Here is a 14687-nt window from a genome sequence, read left to right as displayed (position 1 = left end):
CCTAGGGTGTGTTCGTAGAACCAGTTGATCCTTATGAACAGTAAAGAAAGGATCCTCCACTGACAGAGCCTGAATTTCACTGACCCTTCTTATGGATGTAATGGCTACTAAGAAGGCAGTTTTATAGGTCAGGTGTTTGAGACTGGCTTTATGCATGGGTTCAAATGGTGGGCCCATGAGTTTAGCAAGCACCACATTAAGGTCCCAACCAGGTGGTGGGTTTGAAATTGGAGGGTGGAGTCTCTTTACCCCTTCCATGAAGGCTTTAACCACTGGTACTTTCCACCACAAAACCTTGTGGTGGGAAGTAGTGTAGGCTGAAAGCGCTGCCAGATGTACCTTTAGTGAGTTAAATACCAGTGACAATAATGGAAGGAGTACAATCAACTGGGTTGATTTGTTTATTCTGGCACCAGATAATGAATCTTTCCATTTATCAAAGTAACAGTGCCTCGTGTTAGGTTTCCAAGATTCTTTAGGCTGTCCATACATCTCTGTGGTAAGTTGAGATGTCCAAACTCTATGACTTCAGGAGCCATGCTGCCAGGTTCATTGAGCTGGTTGAGGATGCACTGTTTGACCTTGGTGCTGGGACAGTAGGTTGTACCAGTACGGGAGTCTGATGGGTTCGCAAACTGCTAGTCTGCGTAGGTGTGGGAACCACGGTTGCCTCGCCCACATGGGAGCAACTAGGGTGAACGTCATCGATTCCCTGTACATCTTGTTGACCACCTTCCTCATGAGAGGGGTTGGTGGAAAAGCGTAGGCAAACATCCCTGACCAGTTCATCCACAGGACGTTCCCCTTGGAGTCTGGCTGGGGGAACCTGGATGCGAATCCTGGGAATTGCCTGTTTTCGCTTGTGGCGAATAGGTCTGTAGTGGGGAAAACCCCACTGTGAGAAGATGTCTTCTACGACTTCTCCGAGTAGACACCATTCATCTTCTCTTGGGAGGCATCCGCTAGTGAATTGAGATCCCCTGGAACATGTTGAGATGACAGGTAAATGTTCCGTCAGTGCCCATTTCCAGATTTTCTGGGCAAGCTTGGACAGATTTGGCGAACGGGTCCCTCCCTGTTTGTTTAGGTAAAACATTGCTGTCGTGCTGTCAGGATCTGCACTAGCAGGTTCAACAGGTGGGACTCGAACGCTTGAAGCGCTCTGAATACTGCCAGAAGCTCTAGCAGATTGATATGATTCTTGGCCACTGTGTGAGACCAGAGACCCTGAGCCGTGTGGTGAAGGAGGTGTGCTCCCTACCCTGGCAGGGATGCGTCCGTAGGGACTATAGCCTGTACCTCTGGATCGTAAAAGGGTTTCCCCTTTGACAGGTTCTCTCTTGTCCATCAGTGAAGACTTTGTACAAGTGTTGGCGAAACGACCACTAGATCGTCCCACTGACCACTTGCCTGAGACCACTGTTTCACCAAGCATATTTGCATGGGTCGCAGGCGCGCATGGGGGACCAGGTAAATACATGACGCCATCATGCCTAGCAAACACATCGCTTTGCACACCCTTATCTGGCGACCGGGCTGGTCTAGAGCAATTTGCAGTAGTAGATTCTGAATTCTTTCTTCTGATGGAAAGGCCAACCCCTCTTGAGTGTTTAGGACAGCTCCTAGGAACTGTTTGGAGGTGTTTGGCACCAGGCTTGATTTTTTCTCGTTCATGGAGAAACCCAATTTGAAGAGGAGGTTGATCGTTCTTTGAATGTTTGATCTGCAAATTACAGGGGTCTCCCCCGTGATGAGCCAGTCGTCCAGGTAACGGTACACTGGGATTGCCTCCCTGCGTAGGTGTGTCGCCACCACCGCCAGTACATTGCTGAATACCCTTGAAGCCGAGGCTACACCGAAGGGCAGCACCTTGAATTGGTAGTGCTGACTGTCCACCTTGAAGCGCAAGAAACTTCTGTGCGCTGGGAACAAGGAAATATGAAAATAGGCATCTTTCAGGTCCAAGGTTGCCATGTAATCCCCTTTTTTTAGGCGGGGGATTACCTCTTGGAGAGTAGTCATGCAAAACGTTTGGGGCTTGACATACTTGTTTGCAGGGCGTAAGTCGAATACTGGGCGCATTGTCAGAACTTTTTTTGGCACAAGGAAGTAAGTAGAATAAATGCCCTTGTTTACCTATTTGCCCGGTACGGGTTCTATTGTGTCCTTTGCTAGAAGATTGACGATCTCCTCGAGGAGGATCTTTTGGTGGTCTGAGGAATGTATTTTTTGACGTGGAGGGTGGTTTCGTGGATGCTCAAGTAGTTCTATGCAGTATCCTGCGGACACTGTGGAAAGCACCCATCTGTCTGATGTGATCCCTTCCCAAGCTTGGGTGAAGATGGTAATGTGTCCCCATACTGGGGAGGCGCGAGAAGGGACCCTGAACGCAGCGTCACTGTTTTGCGGGAGGCGTGCCGCCTCTGTTGGGGCTGCCTCTACCCTTACCACAGCCCCTTTTGTTTCCTCTGCTGTAACTCTGGGTAGACTGCTGGTTGTTACTCCATGAAGTACTCTGCCCCTGTGAATAGTTGGAGCCTCTGTGAATTTTGGCCGCGTGGGTGACGAAAATTACTATTGCCTCTTTGATTAGGGGGCTTGTTGGTCAACTGGCCCAGGGATTTCGGAGTCTCATACTCATCTTTAGCATTCTTTAATGCGTCCTCTACCGCTTTGCCGGCATGTCGATTAGGGATGCTTGTGTCTCGGGTTTAAACCCTGACTGTCTTAACCAAGCATGCCTCTTAATGACAGTGCTCTCTGCTATTAGCCTGCCGGCGTTATCTGAGGCATCAAAGGTTGCCTTAAGGATGCAACCGGACACGGCTCTCCCCTCCGACGCAACCTGGGCCAACTGGCCCTTTAAGGGTTCCAGTGCGGAGTCGGTGAGGGCAGCTACTTGCTCCCACTGGTGGCAGTTATAACTAGCCAGCAGAGTGGTGGAATTGGCAATCCTTGCCTGGTAAGCGGAAGTGTAGGCTACCTTCCTTCCCAACCCGTAGATTTTCTTGCTCTCCTTGTGGGGGGGAGCCTCAGATGATGATAGAGGCGTTCCCACCCACTTCCGGGTATTAGTAACTACCAGGGAGTCCGGCTTCAGTTGCCCCCTTATGTAAAGCGGGTCTGACTGGGCTGCCCTGAACAATTTCTCGACTCTGGGGTTTACTGACCTGGTGAGGTTAGGATTGAGAAGGGAAGGATCAATTCTCCGTTGAATGGACTTGAGAATTGGAATGGCCTGAGCAATAGGTTTCTTTTCTCCTACTAGTTCCTCAGCAAAGTCTCTCTCTTCCTGTGCCCCTTGAGTGTCTATGCGGAAGTGTTCTGCCGCTCTAGTCAAGACCTCATTTAGGAGGGGCTGGTTGTCGACTGGAGAGTCAGTAACTTGAGGTTCTTTGCCTACCGGGGAGTCTATTCTGTAGACTTCTGGGTCATCTTCCTCCTCCTCTTGGTCCTCGTCATCCCCATAATAGTCCACCCCAGTTTGGTCGTCCAACGTTACCAAGTTTGGATCCTCATCCTGTAGTGGATCCTCACTGTACTGGGCGTAAGGCTGGATGTAAAAAGGGTCTGAACACCGACCTTGCGTTGGGGTCTCAAACCGAGGTTTCTTACCAGGGGGTTGCGGGTCCTTAGACCCTGAGGGAGTAGCACCGTCAGGGGTATAGGAGATGAAGTGTTCTGGGTTCTTGGAGTAGAAGTCTGCTAGGGAGGACATTCTAGATCTAACCCTGTCTATATCCTCACTGGTCCATTCTTTGGAGCTGGGAATGACCCTTTCTTGAGAGGGTTCCCCTTCTATGACTAGACTGGACCTATGGGCTTGTGCAGGGGTCTTGGCTAGCTGTTCATCAGAAGACTTAGCACTGTCTTTATGTAGCAGAGGTGTAGAAGAAGGCTGAGATGTTTTCTTCTTCTGTTTTCCCCCCTACCCACGAGTGGAAGAGTGCTTCGCTGACATTTTCACCTTCTCTGAGCTTTTCGACGTCTGGCGCCGAGATTCGGGGGTAGAGTCCCTTTCCTTAGAGTGAGGATGTCGGGATCCGGGAGCAGGCGGCTAGCGGTCTGCCGACGCCGACTCCTGGAGTGCGGCCTGGGGATGGAGGTCGGCTTCGTCTTCCGACGATCGTACCTCCATTCCATGACTTTGGTGAGTGAGGCACTTTTGGCAACTGTGGACGGTTGCCTGGTGTCGTGAGGCGATCTGGACTGAGAACGCCCAGAGGACACTGATTCGGTGGACCGCTCTTTGTGTGCCTCTTTCCGAGAACTCGACACGCGTGTCGAGTCTCGGTTGGACTTCGAGTGCTTAGGTGAGGAAGTGGTGTGGGTAGCGCTCGTGTCGCCGGGTGTGTTCCCCATAACTGCCCTGCCGAACAGCCTTCCGAGGTCGGGGACTTGCGCTTGGGCGTCTTTCGACACCTCATTGCCCTCCGAAAGTACGGTGTCGCTGCCATCACTGAAGGTGCCCTCCGCTTCCATGGCCTCGCATTGCCTGGCGTGGTGGGCCCAAAGTTTGGTCGAGAGGTCCTTAAGTGTCTTAGCCTTGAACCGGCTACATGCTCTGCAGTTCGCCTCGGGGTGGTCCCTCTGCAAGCAGAGGTTACAGGTGGCGTGTTTGTCAACCCAAGGATAGTTGCGGTTGAACTTGGGGCAGAATCTGAAAGGGGTACCCTCCATACGCACTAGTGTGTGGAGGAAAATATATTCAAGTGTAGGTTATGTTACCACCCCCCACTCTCCCTACTTGCAGGGCCGAGGCCAGAGGCCTTCCAAGACCCGGGCCGAGGCCAGCGGCCTTCTGAGGCCCAGAGTCCGTCGTGCAGCTCTCGACGGTTGTTACTTCTCCGGGCCGGCGTCGAACTTTGAACCTCGATGATTCGACGTGGGAGTGGAAGAAACAGGGAATAATTATTGATTTTTAGCAAAATATGGCTGAAAGCCAGGGAACTCCGCGGAATGCTTCCGTCAAGTATGGCGGAAAAAAACAATCTGAGGGTCCTACACGTGCGAGGGATCATGGGTACAGTGGACGTCACACTAGGGATAGTATTACTGGCACGCCCTGTGTCGACGCCCATTTTCGAGTTTCGAAAAACAAACTGTAATACTCTGCAGCTTCCACTAGATGTCGGCCTATGCACAGCATGTGATCTAAGCAGATTCCACAAGCCTCAGAAATATATATGTGTGTGTTTTTTGCTCCCATCTTACCTTTAGACTTGTGTTGAAACACGATCTGCCTGGTTCTTCAAATGTCCATTTGTCTGTCCTATGTATTTCGACTACCTCTTTTAGAGGGTCAGGAACCACCAAGGTGCTGCCTGTCGGTAAGGGGAAGATCCCAAGGGACACAGGACGGTCTTTCCTATATGAAAATAAGAATTACATCAGTAAGTGCATAATTGCAGCAGGGATCTCTAAAAGGGTATTTTGCACCTCTCTTGACTATGGTGGGGCATTCTCAAGCTGTCTGTAATTTATAATTCATGCAAGGAAAAGGCAACTTAAAACCAATGGGAGCATTTTTCCAAGCAGAACAAAATCCTGGGGATGTTCTGAGTGGGTGGATTATAAAATGGATGTGGTTTTGAAAAGCATTTACTTCTAGCAGGACAAAGTACTTTTAAAAAAAAAAAGTGCAAGTTGACATAATGGCATCCTAGTCCCTAAAGCATGTGTGCTCCATGATGCATGGCCAAACACGGACAAATATTTGGCAAGGGGTAATTTTGATGTGCATAGGTATGCCACCATTTTAATCTATGTTAAAAGGTATTGTGCTTTATTTTGGAGCCAGGCACAAGCAACTGGTATACAGGAGTACACTGTCACAGGCTTTAACATACAGTGGTGTGCAGTTGGACTGTGAGACAAGGTCAGTAATCTGACCTTGTCACAAGGGGATGGGACCCCCTCTAGCCTGGGGTGGGAGGCCTGATAGGGTCAAAGCCACAGCCAGTCCTATCCCAGAGGGGGACGGTGGCAATTAAGAGTGCCCCAATACCTATTCGCTCCCCAAGCGCCTGTTTGTATATGAATGGTACCACCTTGTATTACCCCATACCTTTGCAAACAAATGCTTGCTAGGCTGATTACTATCAATGAAGACAACCAAAGAGGCCAGGAACCCGGGCAGAATACCAAAAATAATGTGACCCATCATTCCAATAAGTAGAGTTCTTCGTTCAGAGAATAGAAATGGTAAGCAGAGACACCGAGGAACGTGGCACAAAGCCAAGCTTCACAAGCATATATCACGCTCTGGCAGCAGTTAGAAGCTTCCGCAGAGAGATGTATATCATTGTGGTACAATGCGGGTTGCTACCGCAGTTACTAATTCCCCAATATTTATCTGGTCATTTGTTGCAACGAGGAACCCTAACACGAACTGGGACACTCGTCAATGCGGGCTGCCACTGTTGCAGCACAGCAGCCTGGCGTGAAAGAAAGGGGGGGGTTGAGCTTGGCCCACGTTCAATAAACTAAGACAGAACCAGATTGGTTAGGGTCATAAATCCAATGGGAAAAAGATGGGAAGATAAAAAGAGGGGATGGATAAGAAGAGGCATAGCAAAAAGGAAGGTGTGGGTTATTTGGGCGAGCTCAAAGGGGAGAGTTGGTGGACCAAGAGACTAGCAAGAGAAGAACGGTGGACAGGCGTCTGCGGGCATTTTATTATTATTTATTAATGTGATACAGTTTTAAACAAATGTAAAAAACTTTACACATAATTTAACATCAAATATCTAAAAAATATACAAAATACAACACAGTAAAATACAATATGATTCCAAATCTTGATAAAATCCTTAATACAATTTCTGGGAGATTAATACATATGGATTTGGATCGAGATCTAAAAGAGATGAGAAAACATCCTATTCTGATTCATACTAAAATATTTCATACTTGCACAACGAAACAAAATATCATTTACCTAACGGGGAGAGACCCCCTTAAGTTTAATTTCATGAGAGCAGCTGCCACTCTCCAAACCTGATAAAGTGCTAAATGTAATTTAGCATTATATGTGTTAACACATTGCTTCCAAAGGTCTGCTTGGCCCATATAGTCTGCATTGTGGACAAAATCGCCCAAATACTTATTGTATTCTATTCTCATCCTGCCGCAGCTCGTCAACACGTGTTGAGCCGTCTCAGGTTCGGTAGGAAGATCACAGATCCTGCAGTATCTTTCTGCTAGGTTCAGCCCCAGTGCAGGGCCCTGAGTAGATAGAATCGGTAAGTGATTAAGGCGCATTAATAAAATAAACCGCCTCAAATGTTCCGATGGGCACTGATTTAGATAAAGTTGCGCCTTTCCATAAGTGTATAGTCTAAATAAAATAAAACTATAGCTTTTCAGGCTATTAAGATGTTTAAAATTGTTCTGCCAATCCCACAGATTAAGGCGATTGCGCATGCTGGTAATCAGGACTTCGTTGTCCCGGCCCCATTCAGGTGCCCAGCTAATTTCTTCAGTCAGGGATCGAGTCTGATTTTCAAATTTGGCCTGTCTACCAGCCGCACAATCTTCCCTGATCGTCAGTAATAGTTTATTTGTAGGTTTATTATTGAGCTTAATATGGAATTCCATCCTCTTTCTTAATACCATGGATCTAAGGGAGAATATTCCCATCTCAAGCCTAATAATTGCCATGGGAATACACTGAGGAAGGCCGAGGATTTTCCTCCAAAACTTACCCTCTATCAGTTGTAACCATCCTAAGTTCATATTTATCAGTGGGTCTAAGCCATACGTCACCATAGGAGCCAGACATTGAATATATAGCTGACGTGCTGCCCAAATTGAAAATCCACATTGCTCTCGTGTGAATTTATAAACTAAAGCTGTCAGTTGAGCAGCTTTTGTTTTGCGCTCCTGGATGCAAGTGAAATAGTTTCCTTTGTTATCGAATTCTACCCCCAGATATCTATACATGTGCGTGTATTCAATTTCATTCATACCCATCATCATTCTTGGTCTAGCCACTCTACCGACAGTGTATAATAACAGCTTGGTCTTACTATTGTTAATGACTAATTCATTCATTTCTGCATAATGCCAAAGCTGTTTGGTTGATCTTAGGATACCACTAAAAGTGTGATCCAAGATCACCAAATCGTCTGCATAAGCTAGAAGCGGGCAGTGGTAGGATCCTATCCTAGGGGGACAGTTGTTAATCCCTTGGAGACATTTAGGTATATCTGAGATAAACAAGTTATACAATGTTGGAGCGGTAACGCATCCTTGCTTTACTCCTCGCTTCTGGGGAATGGGTTTGGTCACCGAACCCAAATTATCCAGCCTAACTTGAACAGTATTATTTGAGTGTAATAGCTCTAGATAATACAATAGAGGCTCTGGACATCCTAGATTCCTCAATTTATTCCATAGAAGGGAGCGATTAACCGAGTCAAAGGCCGCCTTAAAATCTATATATAGTGCATATAGAGGGGGGTTAGAACGAGTTAGCGCCTTATTTCTCAAAGAATCCATAATAAATATGTTGTTAGAGGTAGAAAAGCCTGCTCTAAAGCCACTTTGGAATTGATCAAGGATCCCAGCCTTCTCTACCCATACTAGTAATTCTTTCAGAATAAGTGCTGCAAACAGTTTCCCAGAGCAGTCCAGCATAGATAAGAGCCGATAGTTCGTAGGGTCGGCCCTGCTACCTTTCTTAAAGACAGGTATGATGATGGCTGCCTGCCAAGATGTCGGTATACTACCTTCATGTAATATTTTATCAAACAATATTTTCAGGAGGTTTGCCCAAAAGGGGGGGTTACTCCTCAGCACCATGTTAGAGAGGCCATTCGGTCCCGGAGCACGTGAGGTGTTTAAAGCCTTAATTCTTATCTGTAAGTCCTCTATAGAAATAGAGAATGGGGGAGTCAGGGGTTTGCTAGCCCTGGGGGTGTAGGTCTCAGAGGTGCTTCCCATATTTCTCGTTTCCAGAAATGAGATCCATTTATCATCTCCTATAGGATTAACCATGCTGGGTAAAGTTTTCCCCTTCACCTTCCCCAATATGGACCACATTTTGCGAGTGTTCTTACCACATAATGTTCTAACTGTGTGTTGCCACCTTTCTAACTTCCTTGTATTTTTGTGCAGTTTTAACCATATTCGGTAAGTGCTCTTCAGCTTTCTTATTTTAAGAGCAATCACCTTCTTGGGGTCAGGGCCATTTCTTATATACCTCATATCTCCTCTAAGCTTGCGTTTCCTATCTCTGATCGCACGGTCAAATTCGTTAGAGGCCTTGCCCACCATCAGGCCCATTTTACGAGAACCGTGTAGCGCAGAGAAATTACTTATCCACCTTTCGATTTCCTCCGGTGACATTTGCGTAAACATATTTGATTGTTTAATACCCCACTCTTCGGACGCCCTTGTGGCCTTTAGGATATTATTCGTTGACCAGGAAATGCGATTTAGGGAGTGGTTGATTACAAGATCTCCCAGATTTGCCAATGCAGCATCCGGGTGGCTGAGTCCCAGTGATAGTATCAGCGCGTCGTGGTCACTCCATTTGTATTCGCTCACCATCATATCTTTGACAATTAATGCGATTTCTACACTAGTATAGATATAGTCCAAGGTGCTCCTACTACTCCCATTCTTCCATGTAAATTTACCCGGGCTATCATTTCTGGTACGACCATTAATTATTTCAAGGTCCCAGCAGTCAAAGAAACCCCTCCAGCACATCCCTTCAATATCCGTAAAAGCCTGGTTCCATATACTGTTACTTGTTAGAAGCTGATTGTTACTTGTCCCACCGCCGCTATTGATTCTACAGTTTAGGTCCCCAGCCAGAATAATAAAATCTCTACCATTGGTTACATTCCATTCACTTAAGAGATTATGCAGGGTGTCCTGTATACTTTCTCTGTGTTTTGCACCCGGGGGATTATATATGTTAATTAATAATATTTCTTCCCATCTTGCTTTAATCCTAAGGGTCAGAGCAGCGGCACACAGATAGTCACTATCCACTGGGATCATTCTACTTTTCAGCTTATTGGAAATCCCTATCGCTAGACCCCCATATGGTCTTCCCCGTATGCCTTTCTTCGCAAGGGTGTGATAAATAGTATACCCATCCAAGGCTGTCTGCTGGAGCAGCCAAGTTTCTTGTAATAGAAAGATGGGGAAGTTACTTATCATTGATAGAGAGCCCTTGTTAGTAAGAAAATGCTGATGGCCATGTGTGTTCCAGCTTAGCAAGGTTTGATCTCATGATTGTTGTAGGACTAAAGGCAGCGAATCTGCCAGCCATTTCAAAGTGTTTTGGATGTCTGCCATCTGCACATTCTTTCCCATTTTTTGGGTGGGTATACCATTCTTATTTGGGGCTGCCGATGGCTCAACACTTGGAAGTAAAGGATCTTCCATCTCTTTGCAAGCATCTACTTCCACCCCCACCTGTAATAAGCATTGTTTATGAGAGCGAATCAATTGAGCAGATGCCAAGACACAACAGTGGAGGGCTGTCACATTGGGATTGCATACAGTGAGCGGTTCTACAAAAGAGAAATCCTCCGAGCGGATTACCCGCAATTGTGGGATCAGATGCAGTTTATTTAGAACCTCCGTTCTTGTCAGCCACTTATCCCTCTGCTTTTGATTTAAGTTTTTGATGATGCATATTTTACTTGTATTAGGGGTATCAATTTCTATTGTTTCCAGTGGTTTAGGAGGTCCCTTGTTATCCACTTTATGTTGTTCGTCTTGGTGCGGGTATGTAGTGTCCACATCAGCTGAGCTAGTTGAGAGGTCAGGGTTGGGGTCTTCTATAATCGTGCTGGTAATTTCTTGTGTTATATCTGGGATAATCCAACTTGTTAGGGTCCCCATCCCTTTTTTAGCATTTTTCTTGGATTTTCGCTTCTTACGTTTAGATTTTTTTGTACGTATTGTTGGAACGTTAGTGGCAGGTAAAGGGGAGGCTATTTCCGCCACCAGATTTCTCGAAGCTAGGCGTCTTTGTTGGCGTCGCTGTTTTTTTGTCAGAGGTATTTCCATAGCATTCACTATAGATTTATCTAGATTGCCGGGTATCATCTGTGAATCCTGCTCCTCATCTCCCTTAGGGGGGTGCTGGTTGGATAGATCTTGCCCCATAGGAATGAGAGGGTTGGGTAGCCCCAGCTGTATTAGTGAGTTTGCATGGATCCTCCCGCATAATTTTAGCAGGATTTTCATAGCAAATTGAAGAGAGGCCACTGAGGCTTGCAGATCTATAATGGCTGGATTGCTACTGACTTCAGAGTTTCCACTGTCTCCTTTATCCATATGTTCCGGATCATCAGAGCTTATATAGAGATTTGGGGAAGTAGATAGCCGTTCCTCGGACAGAACCACTGAGGAGGTAGAGGAGGGGCGCATGGGGAAAGAGCCCGATAAATTTGATGTTGAATTACCTGGTTGTCTTGGACTAATAGGTCTCCCAGGCTTTTGCTGCCCCCCCTGAGCTGTATTTAGAACCTGTGCCTCAATCACAAGTGGGCAATCATTGGGCACTGTAGGAAGATTGTTTGATGGGGCCATTGATTTTTGTATTGATAGGCATAGATCTAAGAGAGAGTTATTATCAATGTCATTAAAGTTAGTATTGTCCAAAGAGCTACTATTGTTATGTAGGGCTGGTGGTTGAGAATTACTGGCTTCCATTCCTGATTTATCCCCAGCGATAGTTGGCTTGGTTTGAATTTTCCCGAACATAGCTGGGATAGTTCCTTTGATTGGTCTGCCCTCCACCTCTGTAGGATTACTATTCTTAATAGCTTTCTGAGAAGGAAGGTCCTTAGGTCCCTCTTGGCCCTTACGCAGGTTGTAGCGAGTTTTGTTCTGCCTGGATTTGGCCATGGGTTTTGATGGTTTTGGTCACCCTTCTCCTAATAAGAGGTATTGGCGGGGAAAATAGGTACAATCGTATATATTTACTGTCTCACTTCAGTTGTGTCAGGTTCCTCAATATGTATGAGCAAAAATACACTGAGACACTGTTTTATGGGTTCAAAATTCAGGATGGCTCACCTTTACAAGTTCCAATCCGTGAGTAGCGCCGCAGCGCCGAACAGTCACAAAACAGTCAGCGCCCTTCACCCCTGTCGGGCTTAACGCCGCAAGGGAGGCTCGAGTCTCGTTAAATGGACTCGAGAAGTCACGTGATGAGTCACGTGGGCTGGACTGATCCTGCCTCCTCCAGGAAGCAAGGGGCCTCACGGCAAGAGCTGCGCTCGCAGTGCCGTGTGAGGAAGGTTGGCTTTAAAGCAATGTTCGGGTAAAATCAAAGCAGTCCTTCTTTCACAGTAAAATGCACCGCTCGGGCGGCTCGAGTCTCGTTAAATGGACTCGAGAAGTCACGTGATGAGTCACGTGGGCTGGACTGATCCTGCCTCCTCCAGGAAGCAAGGGGCCTCACGGCAAGAGCTGCGCTCACAGTGCCGTGTGAGGAAGGTTGGCTTTAAAGCAATGTTCGGGTAAAATCAAAGCAGTCCTTCTTTCACAGTAAAATGCACCGCTCGGGCGGCTCGAGTCTCGTTAAATGGACTCGAGAAGTCACGTGATGAGTCACGTGGGCTGGACTGATCCTGCCTCCTCCAGGAAGCAAGGGGCCTCACGGCAAGAGCTGCGCTCGCAGTGCCGTGTGAGGAAGGTTGGCTTTAAAGCAATGTTCGGGTAAAATCAAAGCAGTCCTTCTTTCACAGTAAAATGCACCGCTCGGGCGGCTCGAGTCTCGTTAAATGGACTCGAGAAGTCACGTGATGAGTCACGTGGGCTGGACTGATCCTGCCTCCTCCAGGAAGCAAGGGGCCTCACGGCAAGAGCTGCGCTCGCAGTGCCGTGTGAGGAAGGTTGGCTTTAAAGCAATGTTCGGGTAAAATCAAAGCAGTCCTTCTTTCACAGTAAAATGCACCGCTCGGGCGGCTCGAGTCTCGTTAAATGGACTCGAGAAGTCACGTGATGAGTCACGTGGGCTGGACTGATCCTGCCTCCTCCAGGAAGCAAGGGGCCTCACGGCAAGAGCTGCGCTCGCAGTGCCGTGTGAGGAAGGTTGGCTTTAAAGCAATGTTCGGGTAAAATCAAAGCAGTCCTTCTTTCACAGTAAAATGCCTGCGGGCATTTGGTTTGTGAAAGCGAGGGGCAGTATGTTGCGAGTGTGTGTGTGTAAGGTAGGTGATATTATTGGAGTGTAGACAAGTGTTAAGTTGTTGCGGTGAGTTGGAGTAGTACTAGTGTGGAAAGTAGTATAAGTGTAGCGAGAGGGCAGTAGTAATAGTGTGGGGGAGGCAAGAGTAGTAGAGATGGGAGAGTAACAGCTTAAGACCACGTGGCACTTAAGTACTTATCTTTGTAATTAATTGAGGATTGTACAGATATGTACGAAATGGATAACAGTGTTGGCTGCTGGGAATGTTTCACTAGGAACCTCACCTGGTCGGAGCACCTTGTGAAGCAGTAGGTTGTTAGTAGTGTGTGAAAGCATCTGCTTCCCGCAAAGAATCCTCACTTTAATCTCCCTGTTCCCATTTAGGCTGGACTATGAAAACAGCATCTGTTTGTGTAATTCAGTACTTCTGTTCAATACGCCACAGAAATTGCAGAAACTACCCACAAGATGGACAGATACAATAGGAAAACAGAGCACAAGAGCACACTCCAAGCAAGGCAGAACGCACAAGGAAGCAGCATTCCAGGACGGCAGTTCAAACGGAGAAGAAAGGCGGCAAGACCTGAAAGGACAAAAGGAGGGAGTTGCCCTTTTCATCCCAGACCCACGAAAGCCTCCAAAGAAAGATACGCAAGACCAGGAATCGGAGCTGGTGCGTCCAATGTCAGCAGTACATGGCACCGGTCTCTGGTGGGTACCCCCTTTTCTGAAGGAAGAGATTGTGTTGAACATTGAAAGCAAAATAAACCACAAGTACCAAGAGGGCATAGGGAAGGCCGGTGTAAAATGTTAAGGTGGTCAAACAAGGGTCAAGTCAAATTCCTTGCACAATCGAAAGTCCTTGACACATTAGAAAAGTGGGTGTAGCTTAGGCGTTTATCTCACCCATTTTACAGTTTAATAAACAACCTTGAACTGTGATCAGTTGTGTCCGTCTTATTTTGATGCCATGCCTTCCTTACAGAATATAACTCAACGCATTCTACATTGCAGTCCACTAAGATCCAGAAACACTATTCAGCCAACGTCTCGCTAATACAAATGGAAAGAAGGCAAATCTTTGCAATCATAATTGCCAGACTTTGAAACTTCAAGTTCAAAAGGAATCTGCTGCTGCAGAACCATCCGACCTCTGCAGAAACCGCTCAAGACCTAGCTTTTCACCTTTGAATATGTAACGGCCAATCCAATCATAGTCCACGGAATATCCTCATCTGCACCACTTACATGCCACTTGGGAGGCTTCCAAAGAGGAGATGCTGATCGACCAGAGACAGCAGACGAGTTCAGGCTCAAACAAACGGCAACTGTACAAGAGATACTATACCCAGCTATTCCTGCAGAAGCATCAGTGAGCCAGCAGTCCCATCACTGGGCTACATAGCGAAAGGAACCACATGGCATAGTATTTGTTTTTGGCAAGGTTAAATAACCCTTTAGCCTTGCACCCTAAACGACACCACATCCCCCAGCACGATCGTAACACCAAAATAATACTTCC

The 14687-nt window shown here is 46.9% G+C and overlaps 1 protein-coding gene across 1 annotated transcript in view; it reads right to left on the bottom strand.

Annotated features, from left to right (window-relative positions):
- The window catches only part of SPAG9 (sperm associated antigen 9), a 2727931-nt gene that overhangs the window by 2333797 nt on the left and 379447 nt on the right, over positions 1 to 14687 (bottom strand). Inside the window, exon 5 of the mRNA XM_069654919.1 lies at positions 5215 to 5368. Coding sequence (XP_069511020.1) covers positions 5215 to 5368 — 154 coding nt within the window. The remainder of the gene's footprint in view (positions 1 to 5214; positions 5369 to 14687) is intronic.

Source organism: Ambystoma mexicanum, chromosome 3q (genome assembly GCF_040938575.1).
Source record: "Ambystoma mexicanum isolate Mex_15411 chromosome 3q, UKY_AmexF1_1, whole genome shotgun sequence".
NCBI lineage: Eukaryota > Metazoa > Chordata > Amphibia > Caudata > Ambystomatidae > Ambystoma > Ambystoma mexicanum.
The sequence above is the reverse complement of the archived record's forward strand: the minus strand, read 5'-3'. Positions and strand labels throughout refer to the sequence as shown.